This window comes from Meles meles, chromosome 2 (genome assembly GCF_922984935.1).
Source record: "Meles meles chromosome 2, mMelMel3.1 paternal haplotype, whole genome shotgun sequence".
NCBI classification, from domain to species: domain Eukaryota; kingdom Metazoa; phylum Chordata; class Mammalia; order Carnivora; family Mustelidae; genus Meles; species Meles meles.
Window position 1 is genome coordinate 186,485,815 of NC_060067.1, and position 23,486 is coordinate 186,509,300.

The 23,486-nt window shown below is 39.1% G+C and overlaps 1 protein-coding gene across 4 annotated transcripts in view; it reads right to left on the reverse strand.

The window, feature by feature from the left end:
• SLC7A2 (solute carrier family 7 member 2) overlaps positions 1-23,486 on the reverse strand; it is a 71,839-nt gene that overhangs the window by 16,887 nt on the left and 31,466 nt on the right. For 2 of the 4 annotated variants that reach the window (XM_045996536.1, XM_045996513.1), the window contains exons 2-4: positions 5,565-5,955; positions 4,950-5,105; positions 826-991 (exon numbers count right to left, since the gene is read on the reverse strand). In XM_045996536.1, coding sequence (XP_045852492.1) covers positions 826-991; positions 4,950-5,105; positions 5,565-5,940 — 698 coding nt within the window. In that variant the 5' untranslated portion in view covers positions 5,941-5,955. Of the gene's footprint in view, positions 1-825; positions 992-4,949; positions 5,106-5,564; positions 5,956-9,936; positions 10,040-19,767; positions 19,822-23,486 lie in introns of those variants that run through there. The other 2 variants (XM_045996529.1, XM_045996520.1) reach the window with 2 other exon arrangements.

The following is a 23,486-nucleotide window of genomic DNA, read 5'->3' on the forward strand; positions in this document are numbered from 1 at the left end:
GGACAGCTGGGCAGGTGGTACATTTAAAAATTTTACTAATAAGACATTTGAAAAGATGAAATCGAATTCTCTAGGCTTGAATAATAATATTGAAGTTGAATATTTTATTACATGTTAAAAATTGTCTAAAATCAGAAGCTCCTAATTTTTTGCTTCAAAAGAATGGATTGAAACAACGTATCTAAGAAAAACATGTAGTTATACCTCACGTCATGTAATAGACATTTCTGTAACCTTATTTTATTTGCACATCAGAATATTAATATAAATCTTATGATGAAACCTTTTGTATATAATTATTACTAATTTAATTTTTGAGACTATCAGGTTAAAAGCAAAATGCATGGACAACTCTGCTTAAACAACCAATAACATTCTCCGAAAATCAAGGCCCGAAAATTACTAAGGGGCTGAAAGAATGCAAGGAAACTAAAGGGTCTTCCCAAAGGAAGAACTAAGGGATACATGGCTCAAAAAGATCCATTGTTTTGCAAAGGTGGCCAAGTTTTGGGGGGAAGAGGCATCCTTTCAATGGTTAGGATCTCACTTTGCTCTTCTCCTATATCTCCTGCACAACTTGAAGCTGAGAACCAGCCACGGCTTGGCTTCAAATAGCTGTTCAACAGTGAGCACACGTACACATCTATGTTTAGGGGGAGATTGGGAAGAAGAGCCTCGGAACAGACCAGACCCTCCGAAATGTCTCCACAGCAAAAGAAAATTGAGAACCACTTGTAGAAGAAAATGTAAGATAAGAGCAGGCAAATTAAAAACAAAAACAAAAACACATTCAAAACAAGAAGGGAAAAAACCCAAATATTATACCTGGCACTCGCTGATATATTTTTGAGAAACTCTTCACTAATCTTCCAGTTTGCCACATTTCCTTTCACAAACCCAGCAACCATCACGAAGAGAAGGACCAGGATATTAATAGCTGTGAAGATTTTATTCACCCAAGCAGATTCTTTTACTCCAAATGATAAAAGACCTATGGAAAAAAAGAAAGGGTATTTTAATTTTTTTTCTTTTTTTTACCAAAGTTATAGCAAAAGCAATGGCATTTTGAGGCAGTAATAGGCTTTAGGATATTATTTTACCAACATCCATGTTTTAAACTTACATTTATCACTTTCTCTGGTGAGTCCTGACTCCTGTCACAAGATCTCCTGAGTACAACCAAGTCCCTAGCAGGGAGCAGGTGGTGCGCAGAGCCTAGAGACACCACACTCCAAGAGATCAATTAATCTAGTAACTTTGGCTCTTATTACCAATGGGTAGGGAGAGGTAAAGTAAATGACTTTTAAAGCAATGCTGTTCTAAAAAGCCACCTCAAGGTCAGTGGCTACAAAATTTTGAAAATAAAAGTTAAATCCTATGTCTGCTTCATATTTTCAGAGTATGTAAAATAATTCAACTGCCTCACCAAAAAGATATATTTTTCTAACTGATTCCCAATATAATAGTTTTATTTTATATTCTGATTATTAACAGTAATCAATTTCTTATTCAAGTTATTTGAAGACACAGAAAAAATATGAAGGGAATGCAGATCAAATATAATCTGTTCTCCAGAATTTCGGGCACGCTCACACACGCAGACACGCATATACATGTTCATGCTGACAGGTAACCTCATTTTTAACAACTGCATACTCTTCTACAATATGAAAACACCATAATCCCTTACTTACAGACTGCCAGGTAACTCTTAGTTTCTGACAACTATAAATAGGACTGACACCATCATCTTTTTATAAATATCTTTGTACACATTCAAATTTGTACTTTAAAACAATTTTCTATAAGGTTATACCATATCAAGGATATGTCCTTTCATGCAAGGCTTTTGGTTCACATTGTCAGAAATATTCTCCAGAAAGTCTGACCCAATTGAATCTGCCCATTTTTTTCTATTAGGTTATTCTATTTATATCAATTTGTAAGACTTTTTATATAGTAATGTTACAAGATCTCTGTCATGTATTGCATATGTTTTTCCCAGTTTATCATTTACTTTTACTCTTAGGATTGACTTGTGTGTGTGTGTGTGTGTGTGTGTGTGTGTGTGTGTGTATACACATACATATATATGTGTGTGTGTATGATTTTATATATATATGGAAGTTTTAGAACATAAATTTTTCTTTAGCTTTTACCTTTAGAAAGATTTTACCCAATATTAACTCCAAAGCATTTACATTTGTTTCCTTCCAGTACCTTCATGACTGTATTTATAATGTGTGTGTATGTATTTTTTTAAATTTTATTTATTTATTTGACAGAGAGATCACAAGTAGGCGGAGAGGCAGGCAGAGAGAGAGGAGGAAGCAGGCTCCTTGCTGAGCCGAGAGCCCGATGCGGGGCTCGATCCCAGGACCCTGAGATCACAACCCGAGCCGAAGGCAGAGGTTTTAACCCACTGAGCCACCCAGGCGCCCCATGTGTGTATGTTTTAGAGAGAGATAAGAAAGAGAAAAAGGCGGCGCGAGGGGAGGTGCAGAGGGAGAGAGAGAATCTTAAGCAGGCTCCGGGACCAGCACAGCACACAGTCAGAGGAGCGATCTCGACCCTGAGATCATGACCTGAGCTGAAATCAAGAGTCAGAGGCTTAACCCACTGAGCCACCCAGGCACCTTATCACATTTTTACCTTTAATCCATCTTATATAGGATATAATTTATGGACCAAAGAAAGTTTACCTGGGGAGAGGATGATGATGAAGGGATTATGCTATATATCTCAATTTGTTTCGTCCACAAATCTGTACCACCCAGGATCAAAAAAGCAAAATTACCCGAAGAGATGAGGAAAACTGAATTTCATTTTTCTACCTGTGTAACTCCCGGAATTTTACTATAATGAGAAAAAGGAAACTGCACAAATGGTATAATCACTGGTTCCGTAGCACTAGAAACCACCATTACCTACACGCATTACACGACACTCTTAGCCGCCTGGAAAAGAACAAAGCCACTGTCGTGTTTTATGAGAATTTCCCAATACCGGGCGCCTGGGTGGCTCAGTTGGTTAAGTGACTGCCTTCAGCTCAGATCATGATCCTGGAGTCCCGGGATCGAGTCTCACATCGGGCTCCCAGCTCCACGCGGAGTCTGCTTCTCCCTCTGACCTTCTCCTCATTCATGCTCTCTCTCACCGTCTCTCTCTCAAATAAATAAATAAAAGGTTTAAAAAAAAAAAAAAAGAATTTCCCAATACCCCATGTGCACTCTTTATTCTGGGATTAAGGACCAATGAACGTCTCATTTAAATACTGCAGACACTTCCCGGTGTCTTTCATAAAGTAGCAGCTTCCGCCAACAAGACATTTGGTATTATAATATGAATCAAAATTCATAACTGAAGGTTTTGATCTTCAGAGATTCTAGGAACAAAGTTACCACGTGAGTTTCACCTACATTTAAAGTAAAAACACGCTGGCCAATGACACAGGGCAATGTTGCAGGTCAAGGCTGACTCCTGTTCTGGGCTTTCATGATGCTAACTGTGCCATGCCTGCATGCTTCTCATCGCTTAGAGATTAAAGCTGAATATGTTAAGATCACTGAAACCATCCTTAAATAAAATATGAGGTGAGTCCTTTAATAATGTTAGCTAGGCTGTTTAGAAAGTAAAACAAATGAAATCTATCACCTGCTGAAAAACAATTGTTGTAATTTTTCTTGACATTACAGGTACAATGCCGAATAGTTTAGAGCTACAAACTTTGTTCTTGTTGCTAACCCTATGTGAAATATTTAATTAATGACTAAGTTTTTAAGGGTGAAGTTATTTTTTAAATCATGGAATTTTAGAAGTAAAAAGTTCCTGGTAGAGATTTCTGTCACACCTTTGTAAGCAAGGAAGAAAGCAGCTGGAGATAAGGTTGGACAGGAAAATAATGGGCAGATTATCCGAGGGATATCAGGTGTGAAGTGAGAATACAGATTTTATTCTTAGGGAAATCCTTGATTGGCTGAAGCAGGAGTGCAGGTGAGAATGGCAATCAAAATAGAAAATGTTTAAATAATTAAGAGAGATATAAGGTGGCAGTAGAGATTAACTATCTCTATAAAATAATCTACAAATAATCTACAAAATAAATCTAACTGCCATCTAGGTACTTACTATATACCGGGCAAGTCTCTATCTTATAGACACTGATATAGCCATTTTACGGATGAGCAAACCAAGTCACAGAAAGATTATGCCACTCAATGTTCCAAAGATCGTGAGTGGCAAAGTAGGACTGAAAACCTGGTTATTCTGATTCTAATTCCTATACCTTTTTTTCTAATCTACTGTGCTACAAGATGTAAGATATGGGAAAATTCTAGCAACAAATATGATTATCTGCATAATGTCTACATTAAAAAATCACAGGTGGTTTGAATATGCTTCCTTTTCAGCTCAATACCTACATTACATTGGTATTATAATGATGTGCCTTATCTTATTCTTTGGTGCATTCTAAGTAAGTAACTCTTTCTACCATTCCACATACTTTAGATTTATTTTTTTTAATTTAAATTTTTTAATTTTTTTATAAACACATAATGTATTATTAGATAGGTCTGTGAATCACCAGGTTTACACACTTCACAGCACTCACCATATCACACACCGTCCCCAATGTCCATAACCCAACCACCTTCTCCCTCCCCCCCTCCCCCCCACACCACCCTCAGTTTGTTTTGTGACAGAGTCTCTTACGGTTTGTCTCCCTCCCTATCCCATCTTGTTTCATTTATTCTAGATTTATTTTTAAAACATGCTTATCACATAAGAAAAAAACATGATTCTAGCCAGTGATGAGGCCCAATAGTAACCTCAACATATAAATATGCCACCTTGTCCTGGGAAGTCAGACCCCAAATCCAGTGGTAACTTATTTTCCTGGGATAATTAGTCTGGCTCATCTCAGGGAGGAGTGTAATTGGTTTTCTTACCTGCTAGAAGTAATATAAGGCACACAGCAAAAAAGTCAGGATATTCTGCAAGGCCGGTATAATTCATTTTGAAGTATGTCCTGAAAAACTGGCCAATCTGTTTGCTAAGAAGTTCATCAAAGGTGCCACTCCATGCTCTTGCAACACTTGATGTACCTTCCCAAAACACAGAACATTAAGAGAATGTACACGTCACTGGGAGAAGATTAACATAACATCCTTTGCTACTCTGTTCTAGGATGAGCATGGATTAGTTTGGACAAAACTGAAAATTTAAATCACATCTAAAATTATCTTGATAATTTTCCAATTCTATGTTAGTAACCAAGTTCAAGTCCCAAAAATGTGGAATCAGCTAACTTCATGTGCATTAAAGAACTTTTTTTTTTTTTTAAAAAGGCTGGTTTCCAATCCCACTCAGAAGCATATTCAGAGATGAAGCAGAATCACTGAATTTTGCCATTAGGGGATATTTTCGAGGTGAGATAAATGGGACACATAAGGAACAAGTAATTCACTCATGATCACATAGTCACTAACTAATGCAGACCTATAAGGATCTCAGCCTCAGGAGCTCTACCATTCCATACAGATTGATTTTTTTTTTCAACATACCTATCACATAAGATAAAATGAGATTCCAGCCAGTGATGAATGCCCACAGTTCTCCAACAGTGACGTAAGTGTACAAGTATGCAGACCCAGTCTTGGGAACACGGGCCCCAAATTCAGCATAGCAAAGGCCTGCCATCACGGAAGCAAGAGCAGCAATGAGGAAGGACACCACGATACTGGGGCCAGAATCTGCTTTGGCCACCTCTCCGGCAAGGACATAAACCCCAGCACCAAGAGTGCTTCCAACCCCCAGGGCAATGAGGTCCATGGTGGATAAGCAGCGGCATAATTTGGAATCTTCTAGACTGTCCAGAGTGACTATTTTCCTCCGGATCAGACATCGGGCAAAAGACAGTGCAGCTCTGCAGGGAATCATTCTGAAGCAGGTAGCCTGGGGAAGAGAAGGGAGGAGTTTAGAAGCAGATCAGGAATCATCATCCCTCCAAGGATTGTCCCAGCCTCTCAACCCAATTATGGCACCATTTTGTTTTGTTTTTGTTTTTATCGTTCCTAGAAATGCAGCCTAGAGCTATCAAAGAGAGGGTGGAAAAGTCAAAGCTGTGACTTTCTTAGAGCTCACTAATCATACACCACCTTTTCAAAGGGGCTGAAACAAATGGCTTCTTTGGGCAACAAAGGAGTGGAAGCTTTGGGTGATTCAAAAGATTTGCCATCGTTGTTCATTTGTGCTGCTACGATTTTTAAAGACTGACTGATGGAAATCTCTTCCAGGACACGGATCATTTGTCCTCGCTACAAACAACGGGATGAATTACCTCATCTTTTTGTCAATCATTCATTTGACTCCAACTTTTTTACACCTTATTACGGGCCAGGGATTGTGCTAAGAAATATGCCAAGAATGGCGTGCTGCGTGCTGATGGTCTCTGGCTTTATGAGGCTTGTGGTCTAGCTATTGTCTACAAGCAGGTAAAAGACGCCATCATTACATATTTTCCAGCTTTCTCAGATACGTCTCTTTTCATTTTAGTCTGTTTCATTTTAATGTGAAGCCATTTGAAGCCTTTAGAATAGAAAAAATTCCCCCCAAAACATACTTGAATTTTCCTAAATAAAACTTCTATTCAAAGATACTTTGATGATGAATTTGTAGTAAAACACCCAAGCTTATTTATATTTACCTGAGATTTCTAAATAAATGAATAGTAACTGATAATATTTAGAATAAGTAATTCTACACCAAATATGATGTGTTCTTTTAAAAATGGAATGAATAAGGAAGACACAGAAAGACATACTCCCTGTACCCTATAGGCCCAAACAATCTAACACTGAAAAAAATTATCAGGTTATAAAACAAAGCATGCATCCTAGTAAGGAAAAAAAAATATATGTATTACCATAAAAAGTCTGAAGTAAAAAAACATCAAAATATTAACCATGATGATCTTTGGGTGGGGGCTAATTATTACTTCTATGTATTTCGCAGAATATATATAATATTGCTAATACATATTTCTAAATGACCTCCAGTAAACATGTACACCTTATATGCAAAGACCTATAAAAATGAAAAAACCCTACATCTCTATACATATAGGATGTATAACTCAGCAGACAGGGAAATAATTGAGGACTAGGGATCAGTCAATAAAATAAAATGTTTTTAACTTTCAGAAGTTCAGAGTCAGGCCTGCCACTTCTGTTGTGCAGTGATGTACAGAGATGGAATGCTTTCCTCCTTTGATCTCATTATATTCATTACCAATAACCTCAACTCATGAGAGTACAACTTTCCAACTTTATCCTATGAAATAAACCCTTGAACACTTCTCATCCTTCTTATCTATAAAAGACAACCATTATTAAAATTATTTTATTTAAGGGAACCTGGGTGGCTCAGTGGGTTAAGCCTCTGCCTTCAGCTCAGGTCATGATCTCAGGGTCCTGGGATCGAGCCCCACATCGGGCTCTCTGCTCAGCAGGGAGCCTGCTTCCCCCTCTCTCTGCCTGTCTCTCTGCCTACTTGTGACCTCTCTCTGTCAGATAAATAAATAAAATCTTAAAAAAAAAAAAGAAAGAAATTCCTAGTGGTATTATAATTTCTGAACTTTCTAGAGGAAATTAGTTTCATTAAAAAAAATTATTTTATTTAAAAAATAATAAATAAGATGAATTTTCTATGTTAAATCTAAATGACTTGTTGCTGATAAAAAAAACAGGCATTTCTGGGATATGAATAATCTAGTATCACGTTAAACCTCATAGAGAAAGCTAACTGAACATTATTCATATATCAATGTAAACACAAGTCCTTGACTTCAAAAGCAGCTAGTTCAAAGAATGTAGAGAAAAATCACACAGATATAGGAAAATGACTGAAAGGTTCCTTGATGGTAAAAATAAAGTTTTACACATCGGTGTTGCCCACACCACCAGACAGAGTGCCGAGCCTGGCACTTCACAAATACTTGTTCAAAAATTTGCAAATACACATGACGTCTCCAATTTTGCCAATATTCTAGCTTCCAAAGGCAAAACATAGTACTTCTCTAAATCAGATGTCTATCAATTTCTACCACTACCTGGCAACTAGGAGATAAGGTAGAAAGTGATCTCCTTAAAAAAGAATCAGGAAGGTGAAGTTAGAGAAAGACCAACCGAGATGGGGAGAGGGGAAGTGAAGGCGTTTACTAAATGCTGCCCTTCTGGAACATTCAAGTGTGTTTTTACACAGAGGTGGGCAGAGATCAAGAAGTAGGGATCCCTGTCAACTGAAGAGGGCTCAGAAATGAAGAAGCACTGAATTTTAGTAATGATTTAGGATCATGAGAAAATGGGAACGTGTCACCTACAACTTTAGGAAAAAAGTGATGGGCAAAATGAGGCACACCTGTTCTTCATTTAACTAAATGAAATCCTCTTGATAAAGTACTTAATCAACTCCAGATTTTATGAATAAAAGATACAAAAGGAAAACTAAGAAGAAAGATGAGTGGCATGATTGTTGCCACTTTCATTTATTTTTTTAAATTCTTTTTTCTGGTAATATGGCCACAATGTTGTCAGTGAAATTTCTAAAACAAAACAAAACAAAACAAATGAACAAAAAATGCACGCAAAATCCACCATAAAAATGAAAGGGCATAAGCCAGCCAACCAATACTACATACTTCTTTGAAGCGTTAAAAATAGTGAAAACTTTTATAAATATTTACCCCCAATCAATACACGAGTGACCCTCATCTTTCAATAGGAAAATGAATTTAATTTGCTCCAGATACATAGGAAGCAGAATGATTTACAGAAATGTATAGCTTTAATCAGATGAGATTTGATAGCTACTGCCTCTGTTGTGTTAAAAATGGAAAGTATTTTATGTTCAGTTTTTCCGTGTTGCCCTGAGGAAATATGACAGAGCTGCCACTTGTCAGGCACTCATTTACTTTGAGTAACAGAAATGCATACGTCAGAAACTCTTCTCAGAACGAACAGGTTACACAATGTCCCTCGCAAACAGCCTCAACTACGCACACCTATCTGATAACATACTGATTGCAAAAGCCATGACACAAAACCAATTTTACAGAAATATAATGGGATGGAAGAAAAGCAACGTAAAAACATCCTGGGTCAACTTAATGAATCATTCTTAAACAAACATATATTAAATACTGGTAGCGATATCACGTAGCATGTAGTTACTAAAGAAAAAAGAACCCTGTGCTTTTATAAAATGTGTTTTTGTGCAGACTGATAGAGGGAAAGTAGAATGGCAATAAGGGGAGGAAGGAAAAAAAGGATATTTGAGCTATCAGTGATAGAATCTGATATTTACATATTTTTATAACTCGTCCTTTAAAATGTTTTAAAAAGACAGGCTCCTTATGCGAGACGGTTATGATAACTTTATCACACTTCTCCAAGTGCTTTTCGTTGCTGAAAAAAAAAATCTATTCATACATATCCTTTGACCCAGGTCTGTATCCATTGTCTTTGCCTGGGCTTTGGGAGGGTTGTCTCATCAACAAATTATGCAGGGAGAATATGCAGGAATTTTGAAGGTAGTTCCATGGAGGGCACAGTTTTCCCAAGAGCAGACAACAATCCACACCATCATATCCACGGCGAGCTATTGCTATTAGTGACCAAGGACTACTATTATTTCCTACAGTATACAGTATACTACAGTATAGTAAAGGACAATCATCTAGGCTTTTGGAAGAGACTTTTGAAGGAAAGCTTAGATCTGAAAATGCTATTAGCCAAGGGAGGGTTAGAAGGGATCTAAGATATATTCTCTAGCAGAAAAATCTCTGAACAAATTTAATGGGCTCAATGATACAGTTAGATCTTCCCTCAATCCCTCCCTTGTCCCTAACCCTAAATAGAATTATTTCAAGACACCTACCTCTTGAAGGAATCCTATTAATTCTTGCCAGAAAGCTGAATTACTTCCTCAGCAACTTGGTATCACCTCTTTCTCAAACTTCTCCAACCCAGGCTACGAACCGTAAAGGAGAGAATTTCAGGTCAAGCAAATTCCTAGCCCTGAGGATGAGACGGTACCCCGAAAGCAGATTTCCCTTCAACTAACCACAGAAACCTTTTAGAATCTGCTAAATAGTCAAAAGTCAATCCTGGATTTTTCACTTGGGTTCAAATGTCTGATGTAGTATTTAATCTCAGAGAAATGAATCTTTGCTGTCCTAAGTAAAGTGAAATCTCACACTTAATCCTCTGTATCAGGCCCTGGCAATAAATCTTATAGGAAAAAGCAGCTGCAGCAAGACAGTGGACAGGTCTTCCAACAAATCCTCAACAAATTAGCTGCTCAGAAACCGAACCAATTTTTCTTGCCTCATTTGAGTTGCTGGTTTCATGATGAGACAATCCGCACTTTAAATTTCTGGACTGATGGGGGAAAGGAATTAAACCATAGAGAATTGGGATCTCTGCCCCACTGTGTTTTTCTCTCTTCTGAGCTAGAGCTTCGGGGTTTGCAATCTCTAAGATCAGCACTAATTACATGTCTACAGGTTTAAAGTTCAAAAACATATTTCCAAGTTATATTGTAGGTTAAATAATTTAGTGAAAAGGAGAGGAAGGATATGGACATAAAAAAACCATGAAATTACTGACTTTCATTCTTTTTATGTATACTTAAAGAGTTTAATTTCTGAAAAATATATTGAAAATATAGTGCAGGGTAAGAGATCATAGAATATGGTCAATTGTTCACTTTGGTTAGTAAAAACAAAAGCGAACAACAATAAGCCTTTGTATTTAAACTTAAAACCTTTCTGTTTTTGAAAAACAAAAATACTTTTTCATATACATTTCATTATATTTAGTCCAAAGCTTATCTTTTCTCCAAATCAAATTTTCAGAACAATATTGTCTTCCAGAATTTTCTTCAGTTAGGTGAATACAAATGTAGAAATAAGTAAAAATTAATGACCTGATTCAGGTCAATAATCAATGTAGCGATGACATTTACATTTTCTTCCCTTTTACATTAAAGCAGTACTATAAGGATGTTACACTACTTCAAAATATCCTTTTTTTAAAGATTTTATTTATTTATTTGAGAGGAGAGAGCACAAGTAGGCAGAGCAGCAGGCAGAAGGAGAGGGAGAAGCAGGATTCCCGAAGGACAGGGAGCCTGATGTGGGACTGGATCCCAGGACCCCGGGATCACGACCAGAGCCAAAAGCAGGACACTCAACCAAATGAGCCACCAAGAACCCCTATTTCAAAATTTCTGATACAAAATCCAGACAGAAACAAACATCTTTCCTAAGGACATCCAACAAATGAACATCTGATAAGAGTTTGCAAAGGTAGATGGTACTTTACAATGTGAGCCTATTCAGCTTTATTTAAGTAGAGGCAAAAATACAGGACTCAGGCATCCCTAGCTGTCTCACTGAGATAGATGCAGAGCAACTAAAAAATATTAAGTTTTTCAGGGGCACCTGGGCCGCTCAGTTGGTTAAGTATCTGCCTTCTGCTCAGGTCCTTAGGTTGTGATCCCAGGGTCTTGGGATCAAGCCCCTATGGGGCTCCCTGCTCTGCTTCTTCCTCTCCCTCTGCCGCCCCCCCCAGGTTAAACTCTCTCTCAATCTCTCAAATAAATGAATAAAATCTTTTAAAGAAAACCCTAAAACATTAAGTTTTCTAGCTTCAGTTTTTAGGGTTGGAAAAGATGGGAAGTTAAAAAAAAGAAAAAGAAATAGAAAAAAGTAAAGAAACCAGAGCCCTCAGCACCTTGGTAACCAGAGTATCTGCCCAGTCAGCACCCCACTCCCATGGTCAAGGATCTTGATGGCACACTTCGGCACCAGGCAGACGCCCATTCCCAGTAGGTATTGCGATCTCTGGCTAATAAATCATTCTGAATGCCAGAGGGTACCACCTGTTCCCTTTCCCCTGGCAGCTATGGAAGGAAGTGTCCTCTACAGGGCCCTGTCATCTTCTATGGACCATTTCCAACATCAGGAGAAGCCTTTTCCAAAGCGATTTCATACCCATCACAACTCTGTGTTATAAAACTGACTAACATTCATTCAGCATTTCCCACGTGCCTTTTAGTTTATTCCTTGAAGAATCTTCACAGCATCTGTATAAGATCAGGACTCACAGCATAGATGAGGAAACAGAGACAAAGAAAGGCTGGGCAATATTGCAGTTAGCAGGCAGAATGAGGGGTGAACCCAGGGGATATTACTCTGAAGCTTTTATTCACAGCCACTAACTAGGCTGTCCCACCACCTTGCCAGGGAGCTGTCCAGACCCACCTACCTACACCTCCTTTAAAGAAGAAAGAGGATCTGTTCCCATAGTACTGTCCATCCTGCCATCCCTAAGCCACAGGTAACCAGACCTGAGACAGGCCCCCGACTCAGGCAGGGCCTGAGTCCAAAGGCTGGGTACGCTCAGTCAGTTCTTGGAAAATCTGAGTATCACAGCTGAAAGGGTCAGATGGTCTAGTGCTCAGGCTGAAGTCATGCACATTGGAAGCCAAGCTGACACTCTGTGGAAACCAAGTGGTTGAGAGCAGACGCCAGAGGGCAGCGACTCAGGAGAGCCGAGAGATCTGCGCCCCCAGCAGGGAGATGCAGAGGGGAAGGCAGGAGTCAACTTCTCTCTTTCCTGAGGCCTTGCCATCCTACCTGATCTGGGTGTGTGAGTCCCCTGCGTCATTTCAACAAGTTTGCTGCTCACATAAGCTATTTTCAGTGTTCTCTGTTCCTTGAAACCGGAAGCTACTAAAGAAAATTAAGGTGGCATGAGTTGGTCTTACCCTACTGGGCTCTACTCCCAATTTCAACCCTTCGAGTCTTCTGCTACTTCTTGCCATTTGGAAACCCTGGTGAGTTTCCTGACAATTCCTTTTCTTTCTAAGAGCAGGTAATCTGATGGAATAACTTGTTCAGATATTTTTCCAATAAGGTACTCACTGAGTGGAACATGCGTGAGGCCTATCCTTTATACCCACCTACCTGAAAGACACAGCTTTTCACAAGGTGGAAAAATTTTTTTCTTCTGGGACATATATATCATCCCCTCTGGGCTCCTGATAACACTATTTCTCCAATGCTCACTATTGATCAAGGAGACCCTACCCCTGGTCAAAGTCTCAGAAATAGCAAACAAGGGTTCTACGGCACTTACTAAAGATGTCCAAACATTTTTTTCACCAGTGAATTGTAGAAGTAAACCAACTGTTCACTTAGTGAAAGGAGGGACAGCAAAGGAAGCACAGGAAGTATTTTATCACACTGCAGAAGGTTAAGAGCCTCTGGAGTCAGAGAAGGATGAGCTGGATTTGGCCATCTGAATGTGCCCGGGAAGGAGTTCGGGAAGGGCGTGGTTGGGGTTATGCGTGCTTTGGGTGGGGAGAATGACAAGTGCAAAGGAACAGAAAGTGGTTCAATATGTCATAGAGCTCAGGGGCTCGAGGAGAAGCTAGGAGAAAATGCGGTAGGCAGAGGGGTCCCTAGGCCAGGCAAGGAGCTTGGACTTTATCCTGAGAGGAGTGGGGAATCACCAAAGGGCTTTAGGCCAGATACACAACTTGACAACTATCGTTCTGACTGTATTACAGGGAAGGGATGAGAAAGATCAAGACTGGAGTTAGGAAGAAAAGAAACCAGGCTCCTGGAATGATCAGGCACAAAGAACCATGACCTGCTCTAGGGTGAAGTCAGTGAGGTTAAGTGAAATGAATGGATCTCTGATCTGTTCAGGAGGTAAAGAATAGAGAAGTTGTGGAAGTTGAGCCCACGGCTTCTAGATGGTTCATGTGTCCTTCACTTAAGGAGTGAGAGAGGTTCTTTCTGACCACCCTGATTTTAAGATCTTCATGGGGCTTTCACACGGTCAACAAAGCTGAAGAACACAGAAGACAGGAGATATAAGAATTATCAGCACAGAGAGGTTAATTAAATGAACAGTATCACCCAGTGACAGATTGAACATGAGAAGGGAAGGGAAAAAAACACCAAGGATCCACACATTTAAGGAATGGGAAGAAGAGGAACCCATAGTGGAGATGAGAGGAAAAGACAAGAGTGGTAGAAGGAACCAGAAGTTCTGACCCAAAAAGGGAATGAGCCTTTGAGGAGTGAAAGAGTGGTCAGAGAGTGCTTGAAAGGAAGGAACAAAATATGATCTTGGGATTTAGTGCCAAGGAAGTCTTTGGGGACCTTGACAGAAGAGATGTCCATGCCTTTGTGAGGGTGTAAGCCAGGTGCATTGGGCTGAGAAATGATGAGAGGTGGGGGGATCAACGACAAGCTCAGGTAGTTTTTTTCAAGTGGATGATATGAGGGCCCCATGGAGTTGAAGGGAGACTTTGTATAAAGAAGAAATTTGCTGTGTTTAGACCCAGAAGGGAAAGTTCCTACAGAAAGAGAGACAGAGAGGTAGACCACAGAGAAGGGAGAATGGATCAAGAAGGCCCTTGAGATGTGGAAGACAGGGATTCAGAGCTGAAATGGAGAGCCAGGTTGAAGGAGAAATGGCACCTCCATGCTAAGTGTCAAGGAGGAGGACAGGGTAGGACAGAGAGTTTGTAGGCTAGTGGGTAGATTGCTGGGCTCTCATTCTATTGAGAACTTGTAAAATTCTAATTTTATGTGGTATATAGCATTGACCCTTAAACAACACAGGTTTGAACTTCACAGGCCTGCTTATGCACAGATTTTTTTTTCAATAAATCAGTACATTATAAATGTATTTGTTCTTCCATAAGATATTCTGCCTAACATTTTCCATTCCCTAGCTGACTTTAATGTAAGAATACTGCACAGAATAGATATAAAATATAAAATATGTACTAACTATATTATCTGTAAGGCTTCTGGTCAACAGTAGACTATTAGTAGTTAAGTTTGTGGGGAGTCAAAGGTTTTACCTGGATTTCTGACTATGAGGAAGATTGGTTCCCTGATCCCCATGTGGGGGGCAACTGCAGTTCATAGATGACAATAAAAGGGAATGAACAAGTAATGTCAGAATGACTTCAGCAAAATTGTCCATGGATGGTTTTTTGTTTTGTTTTGTCAAAAACTTGTACTCCCACTTCACCTAAACATGAAAAAATAAATGCATAAATAAACTACATGCTTCTAGAATACAGTTAAAACTTCCATGTCTGGCTCTTTGCATATTCAGAAAACAGACACAGTAATATATGGCATGGTGACTTTGTGGAACATTCTAAATAAATGTGCTTTCAGCTAACTAATGCTTAAATCTCTAAATCACCGACTACTGTTGCTTCAATTTTGCCACAATTCAGTGATCCTCCTGAATGCTCCTGAATTCTACTGTGGCTGTCTGCTGTGCTAACGGGGGCCGAAGCTGCTCATTTTGTAAGACAGTGATGCATTCAGTATTCCTTCTTAAGGAATTGTTTAAAAACAAATAAATACTATTACCTTAATTCTGATTTTAATGCACTGACCACACAAATCAGAGCCATCTCAAGGATGTCAAAAAAATCCAGGTGAGGGGCACAGTTGGTTAAGCGTCTGCCATCAGCTCAGGTCATGATCTCAGAGTCCTGGGATTGAGCCTCGAATCAGGCTCCCTGCTCAGTGGTGAGTCCGCTTTTCCCTTTCTCTCTATGGTCTCCCTCCCTCTGTGATCACTTTTGCTCTCTCTCAAATAAATGAATAAAATCTTAAAAAAAAAAAAATCCAGGTGAGCTGGACAAACCCAGGATCCTGAGCCATTGTTCAGGAAGGTTTTTTTTTTTTTAAACCTTATTTCTATATCAGTGGTTGAATTTCAGATTAAAGAATCCAGCGGTATGTTCACAGAGTAGGACAGGTATTAAAAATACAAGAAAGCTCTTTTTGTCTGAAGAAATACTTTTGAACAATCTGATTTCCTCTAATCACTCTCTTTCCAAACAGAGCCAAAGTATCCCTCTCAAGTCACCCACCACCCTATACCCTCCCCTAAAAGCTAACTATAATTCATTGCTAGAATTCAACCACTTTTGTTTCAATGCTAAGCAAAATTCCTTCCATCAAAGTGGGGCAGAAAAGAAATTCGAACAGAATTCAGATTCATTTTTAGTTGAAGTTCATCAAATCTAGATGGATACTATGTTGAGCATCCCATGGTTTACGGTTTTGCTGAAAGTCACTTCTTGAAAAATTTGTTGAAGTTATATTTTCAATTTTGCAAAAAGCGTGATCTGATTTGATACTGCTGGAAATACAAAACAATGTGTCACCAGAGATTTTTATCAGTAGCCTATTGGCAGATTATTGACATACTGCTATTGGCTAAGAGGGGTTTGGAAGTTCATGTTGGATTCAGATAAATCTGAATAAAACATTTCTATTCTGCACTCAGAGAAAGTAATTAAAACAGTGCCAGTTCTTCGTCATCATGATTCATAGCTGCTAAGATTTAAGTTTAGAAGATGAAAACTAAGGAGAATTTTTAAACTAAAATAACTTGAAATAATGAGGTCCTTAACACTAAGGTCTGACATTCTTGTCACATTTATGTTCTACTTATTAATATGCCATAACTGCAAACAATTTCTCCAACTTAAGTTTTCAACAAAATTTTTCTTAATTTTTGTAGTATTATTGGACAGACTGAATTCGACCTATCAATTGCTGAATGAACTTCAAATTTCTCTAAAAGATTAAGTCTTACAATTTCAAAAAGGAAAAAGGAAATGGTCTAAATGCAATATATATATTATATATTGCATATATATGTTGTGTGTATATAATATATATAGTGTGTATAAATATATTACATATTTTATATAATATATATATTGTATGTATACACACACACACTTTTTTTCTTCTTTAAGATTTTTATTTATTTATTTGACAGACAGAGATCACAAGTAGGCAGAGAGGCAGGCAGAGAGACGGGGGAAGCAGGCTCCCTGCCAAGCAGAGAGCCTGACGTGGGGCTCAATCCCAGGACCCTGGGATCATGACCTGAGCTGAAGGCAGAGGCTTTAACCCACTGAGCCACCCAGGTGCCCCAGTGCTTGCACTTCACAAATACTTGTTCAAAAATTTGCAAATACACATAACGTCTCCAATTTTGCCAATATTCTAGCTTCCAAAGGCAAAACATAGTACTTCTCTAAATCAGATGTATATCAATTTCTACCCCTACCCAGGTGCCCCACAACATGTCTTCTTTATCCATTCTTCAGTTGATGGACACTTACGATGGAATATTACTCGGCCATAAAAAGAATGATATATTGCCACTGGCAATGACATAGATGGTACTAGAGAGTATTATGATAAATGAAATAAGTCAGTCACAGAAAGACAAATACCATATGATTTCCCTCATATGTGGCATTTAAGAAACAAGACAAATGAGCACAGAGGGGAAAAAGAGAGAGAGAGAAAAATCAATCAACAGACACTTGACTATAGAGAACAAACCGATGGTTATCAGAAGGGAATGGGTGAAATAGGTGGTGGGAATTAAGGAGGGCATTTGTTGTGATGGGCACTGAGTGTTGTATGGAGGTGTTGAATATTATACACCTGAAACTAGTATTTCACAGTATGTGAACTAACTGGAATTTAAACCGAATTTAAAAAAAAAAAAAAAAAAAAGCAATTTCTAAAGAAAGTTCCAAGGAGCATGGGGATACAGGTAAAGGGAGAAAGACAAATACAACTGGCCATTACTATATAATATGCTTGTGGGTAAGAGAAGTCCAGGGTATTATGGGGACTAAGAGGAGGCATCCTATTGGGACTTAGGCTGGGCTTGGGGACTTCCTGGTGGGAGCCATCACTAATCTGATTTCTTATCCATTATTTTACTCTAGAAGTCATTGAAAAAAAGAAGAAAGAAAAAGAAAAAAGCCAAATACTGCTTAACTAGTCCTCAGAACAAAACAGCATCCATAATCTTTAAAAACTAATTTTGAAATTCTGACAATTTATATAACCAGCCACTTTTAAAATCAATGACTTCAAAGTTTGACCTTCCTTTTCTTTATTTGAAAATTTCCGGTTTTGGAAGAAGATCCTGAATTTTGTATAAATACCTAATAACTAATGAAGTCTTTTCCATAATAAATAGTAACAAATCCTTAAAATAAACATACTAACCTGCAAACTATTAATCTGAAATTCCTGGAAACATCTATTTTGATTTTTATTTCCAAAAGCAATGGCTTAAGTTACTCTACAATTTAAAATTCAAATTATCTCATAATCTGCTAAAAACTCTACTTGGTAATGGCTGATCAATGACAGTTCTAAATAAGTAAATTATTTAAATGTGTGAAGAGTGGGTTCCACATGGAATATGATTTATAAAAACAAAAAGTACATTTCGAGTGTATCTTTGTGTATGGTATAAGAGAATAAAAGACCTCAACATGAGACAGGAATCCACCAGAATCCTAGAGGAGAACATAGGCAGTAACCTCTTCAACATCAGCCACAGAAACTTCTTTCAAGGTATGTCTCCAAAGGCAAAGGAAACAAAAGCGAAAATGAACTTTTGGGACTTCATCAAGATCAAAAGCTTCTGCACAGCAAAGGAAACAGTCAACAAAACAAAGAGGCAACCCACGGAACGGGAGAAGATATTTGCAAATGACAGTATAGACAAAGGGTTGATATCCAGGATCTATAAAGAACTCCTCAAACTCAACACACACAAAATAGATAATCATGTCAAAAAATCGGCAGAAGACATGAACCGATGCTTCTCCAATGAAGACATGCAAATGGCTAATAGACATGTTCATCATGAAAAAATGTTCATCATCACTAGTCATCACAGAGATTCAAATCAAAACCACATTGAGATACCACCTCATACCAGTTAGAATGGCCAAAATTAACAAGACAGGAAACAACATGTGTTGGAGAGGATGTGGAGAAAGGGGAACCCTCTTACACTGTTGGTGGGAATGCAAGTTGGTGCAGCCACTTTGGAAAACAGTGTGGAGATTCCTTAAGAAATTAAAAATAAAGCTTCCCTATGATCCCGCAATTACACTATTGGGTATTTACCCCACAGATACAGATGGAGTGAAAAGAAGGGCCATCTGTACCCTAACGTTCATAGCAGCGATGGCCATAGTTGCCAAACCATGGAAAGAACCAAGATGCCCTTCAACAGACAAATAGATAAGGAAGATATGGTCCGTATATACTATGGAGTATTATGCCTCCATCAGAAAGGATGAATACCCAACTTTTGTATCAACATGTACAGGACTGGAAGAGATTATGCTGAGTGAAATAAGTCAAACAGAGAAAGTCAATTATCATGGTTTCGATTACGTGTGGAGCGTAAGGAGTAACATGGAGGACATGAGGAGATGGACAGAAGTGAATTGGGGGAAATTGGAGAGGGAGATGAACTATGAGGGACTGTGGACTCTGAGAAACAAACAGGGTTTTGGAGGAGAGAGGGGTGGGAGGTTGGGTGAGGCTGGTGGTGGGTATTATGGAGGGCACATATTACATGAAGCACCGGGTGTGGTGCATCATCAATGAATTCTGGAACACTGAAAAGAAATTTAAAAAATAAATAAAATTTTTTTAAAGTACAAATGTTAGAAGACCTGCCAATTAAGCAGAAATTTTAAAAATGTGTAGACCTGTATGTACTACTCACAGAGTTTCTTAAACTTCTTTTTAAAACATTCATTTTTAATCTTTTCGTTAGCCCCAATGACAAACTACTATTTTGGCCTTCTTACCTCTAAAAACCTCTGTAAGTGTTCTGGATTACAATGTGGCAATGGTCCACCTGGGGTAGTAAAAGAAGAAGAAAAATGTAACAAAAAGATAAATAAATTCCCTTCAACCCCACACCCCCTCCCAGGAGCGGTTTCATTGGACCTTCAGAGCCTTTAGCACCAACATGCAGAGAGAGAAATATCACATGTAGGGCTGGGAATTCCAGCTCTGTCCAGGAAACCAGACTGTTACATCCTAATCCTGACTTTACAGGATCATGCCTGCAAGAGGAAGCAACAATCTGAAATCAAGCTGTGCAGAGATTTGAAAAGAATGATTTTGGTCAAAAGAGTTTAATGTTTGTAACTTTAAAGCATGCTTGGAAATGCTTCGGATGCTCAGCATACTCCAAAATAACAGAGGATTATGAAATACAGGGAGCGAGCTGTACTTTAATTCTTGGGAACTATTTTGTTACACTTGTATCTAATGTGCCTACCGCCATGTCTCCAGCAACCCCCAACACCTAAGCCTGAGACCATCTGCCATGGGGTTCAGCCTGCGTTCTTCCTAGCCTCCTATTTTGCTATTCTCCACACGAACGCTCTAGTCTACTTTGCCCACCGACTACCCCTTGCACATCTGTCTTCCCGCCCACACACGGGTGACAAGATTTATTGGCCTGTGTGTTTCCAGTCACTCCCTTGTCCTCTATGAAGGGCTTGTTCTCAGGCCCTCTGAGTCACTGAAGAGACAGCAAGAAGGTTCTTTCTTGCTTTCTCTGTCAGCTCCTGAGTTTCCTCTTGATTCAAAGAAGTTAAACACATATACCACACACTTAAAGAAATTAAAGCCAAGAAGCTGATGTCTCTAATAAAGGGCTGGCAGTGGGGGTGGGGGAAGGCAAGAGAACACTACAGCCCAGAGCAGGTCCGCTGGCAGGGAAAGTGGGGGCAGGGCTGGTGTGGAGGAGGAGCTGGATGTCCTTCCAGAGATACAGGGGAAAGTTGAAATTCCGTTTGGGTATACCGTTGGCAGCTGGTCAGTGTTTCTTTGAATATGACCTCCTGCCACGTGACTGGGTCCTATGACATTTGGGTAGTGATATTAACTTTCACTCATACTATGCTCCCCCAATGAAGGTAAAACTGCTTGTTTGGTGTAAAAAGGATTGCACACACTTACATATCATCACTTCTAAATAGGATTTATTTGGCTTAACAGGAAGGACTGGCAATTGACTTCTAGGAACCAATCGGATAGAACAAGCCAAGTGAAGACAGTGGGCAGACATCAGGAAAGGGAAAGAGGCAGTTGTACCAAAGACGGGAAGTGAAGGACAATACTGTGATCGCTGCAGAGTGTCAGGAAAGACAAATGCATCTGAATTATTCTGCAAAGATTTTAAAGATTTTATTGATTTATTTGAGAGACAACATGAGCAGGGGGGAGTAGGGTTGCAGAGGGAGAGGGAGAAGCAGAGTCCCCACAGAGCAGGGAGCCCAGTGTGGGGCTCCATCCCAAGACCGCCAGATCATGACCTGAGCCGAAGGCACTTGCTCAAGCAATGGAGCCACCCAGATGCCCCAAAGTTTTTTTTTTTAATTGAGATATAATTGATGTATCACATTATATTACAAAGTTGTTTTTTTTTTTTTAAGAATTCAGTTGTTTACGACAAAGCAGGAAAGAATGTCCAATGGAAAAAAGACAGCCTCTTCAAGAAATGGTGCTGGGAAAATTGGACAGCCACATACAGAAAAATGAAATCGGACCATTTCCTTACACCACACATGAAAATAGACTCAAAATGGATGAAGGACCTCAATGTGAGAAAGGAATCCATCAAAATCTTTGAGGAGAATACAGGCAGCAACTTCTTCGACACAGCCGCAGCAACATCTTCCTAAGAACATCGCCAAAGGCAAGGGAAGCAAGGGCAAAAATGAATTATTGGGATTTCATCAAGATCAAAAGCTTTTGCACAGCAAAGGAAACAGTTAACAAAACCAAAAGACAACCGACAGAATGGGAGAAGATATTTGCAAACGACATATCAGATAAAGGGCTAGTGTCCAAAATCTATAAGGAACTTAGGAAACTCAACACCCAAAGAAGAAACAATCCAATCAAGAAATGGGCAGAGGACATAAACAGACATTTCTGCAAAGAAGACATCCAGATGGCCAACAGACACATGAAAAAGTATTCCACATCACTCGGCATCAGGGAAATACAAATCAAAACCACAATGAGATATCACCTCACACCCGTCAGAATGGCTAAAATTAACAAGTCAGGAAATGACAGATGCTGGCGAGGATGCGGAGAAAGGGGAACCCTCCTCCACTGTTGGTGGGAATGCAAGCTGGTGCAACCACTCTGGAAAACAGCATGGAGGTTCCTCAAAATGTTGAAAATAGAACTACCCTATGACCCAGCAATTGCACTACTGGGTGTTTACCCTAAAGATACAAACGTAGTGATCGGAAGGGGCACGTGTACCCGAATGTTTATAGCAGCAATGTTTACAATAGCCAAACTATGGAAAGAACCTAGATGTCCATCAACAGATGAATGGATAAAGAAGAAGTGGTATATATACACAATGGAATACTATGCAGCCATCAAAAGAAATGAAATCTTGCCATTTGTGACGACGTGGATGGAACTAGAGGGTATCATGCTTAGTGAAATAAGTCAATCGGAGAAAGACAACTATCATATGATCTCCCTGATATGAGGACGTGGAGATGCAACATGGGGGGTTGGGGAATAGGAGAAGAATAAATGAAACAAGATGGGATTGGGAGGGAGATAAACCATAAATGACTCTTAATCTCACAAAACAAACTGGGGGTTGCTGAGGGGAGGTGGGGTTGGGAGAGGGGGAGGGGGTTATGGACATTGGGGAGGGTATGTGCTATCGTGAGTGCTGTGAAGTGTGTAAACCTGGTGATTCAGAGACCTGTACCCCTGGGGATAAAAATACATTATATGTTTATTAAAAAAAAAAAAAAAAGAAAAAGAAAGGATGAATACCCAACTTTTGTAGCAACGTGGACAGGACTAGAAGTGATTATGCTGAGTGAAATAATTCAAGCAGAGAGAGTCAAGTATCATTTGGTTTCACTTATTTGTGGAGCATAACAAATGACATGGAGGACATTGGGAGATGAGAGGAGAAGGAAGTTGAGGGAAATTGGAAGGGGAGGGGAACCATAAGAGACTATGGACTCTGAAAAACAACCTGAGGGTTTTGAAGGGACGGGGGTGGGAGGTTGGGGGAACCAGGTGGTGGGTAATAGGGAGGGCACGTATTGCATGGAGCACTGGGTGTTGTGCAAAAACAATGAATACTGTTACGCTGAAAAAATAAATAAATTTTAAAAATTTAAAAAAAAGGAAAAAAACAAAACAAAAAAAAAAATTTAAAAAAAAAAGAATTCAGTTGTTTAATAATCCCCAGTGACATTTAATCTTAAAACCTTTTAAATTGCTCTTAAATTTTCATTATAAAGTTTGGTAAATGTACTTTAGAAATCTTAACATCATATTTGAAACTCTAGCGGATACTTCTCATAGGGGACTTTGGAGGAAATCACTGCCTGCTTCACCTTCAGTGCAGGGTACTTTTCATTCCTGATAGAAGGCGAGGCACAGAAAGGCCTCATTCTTCTGGCACCCTGTTCTCTCCTGCGTACCTCCCCCTGCTAGGAGATCTCTTTCATGGAGCCCT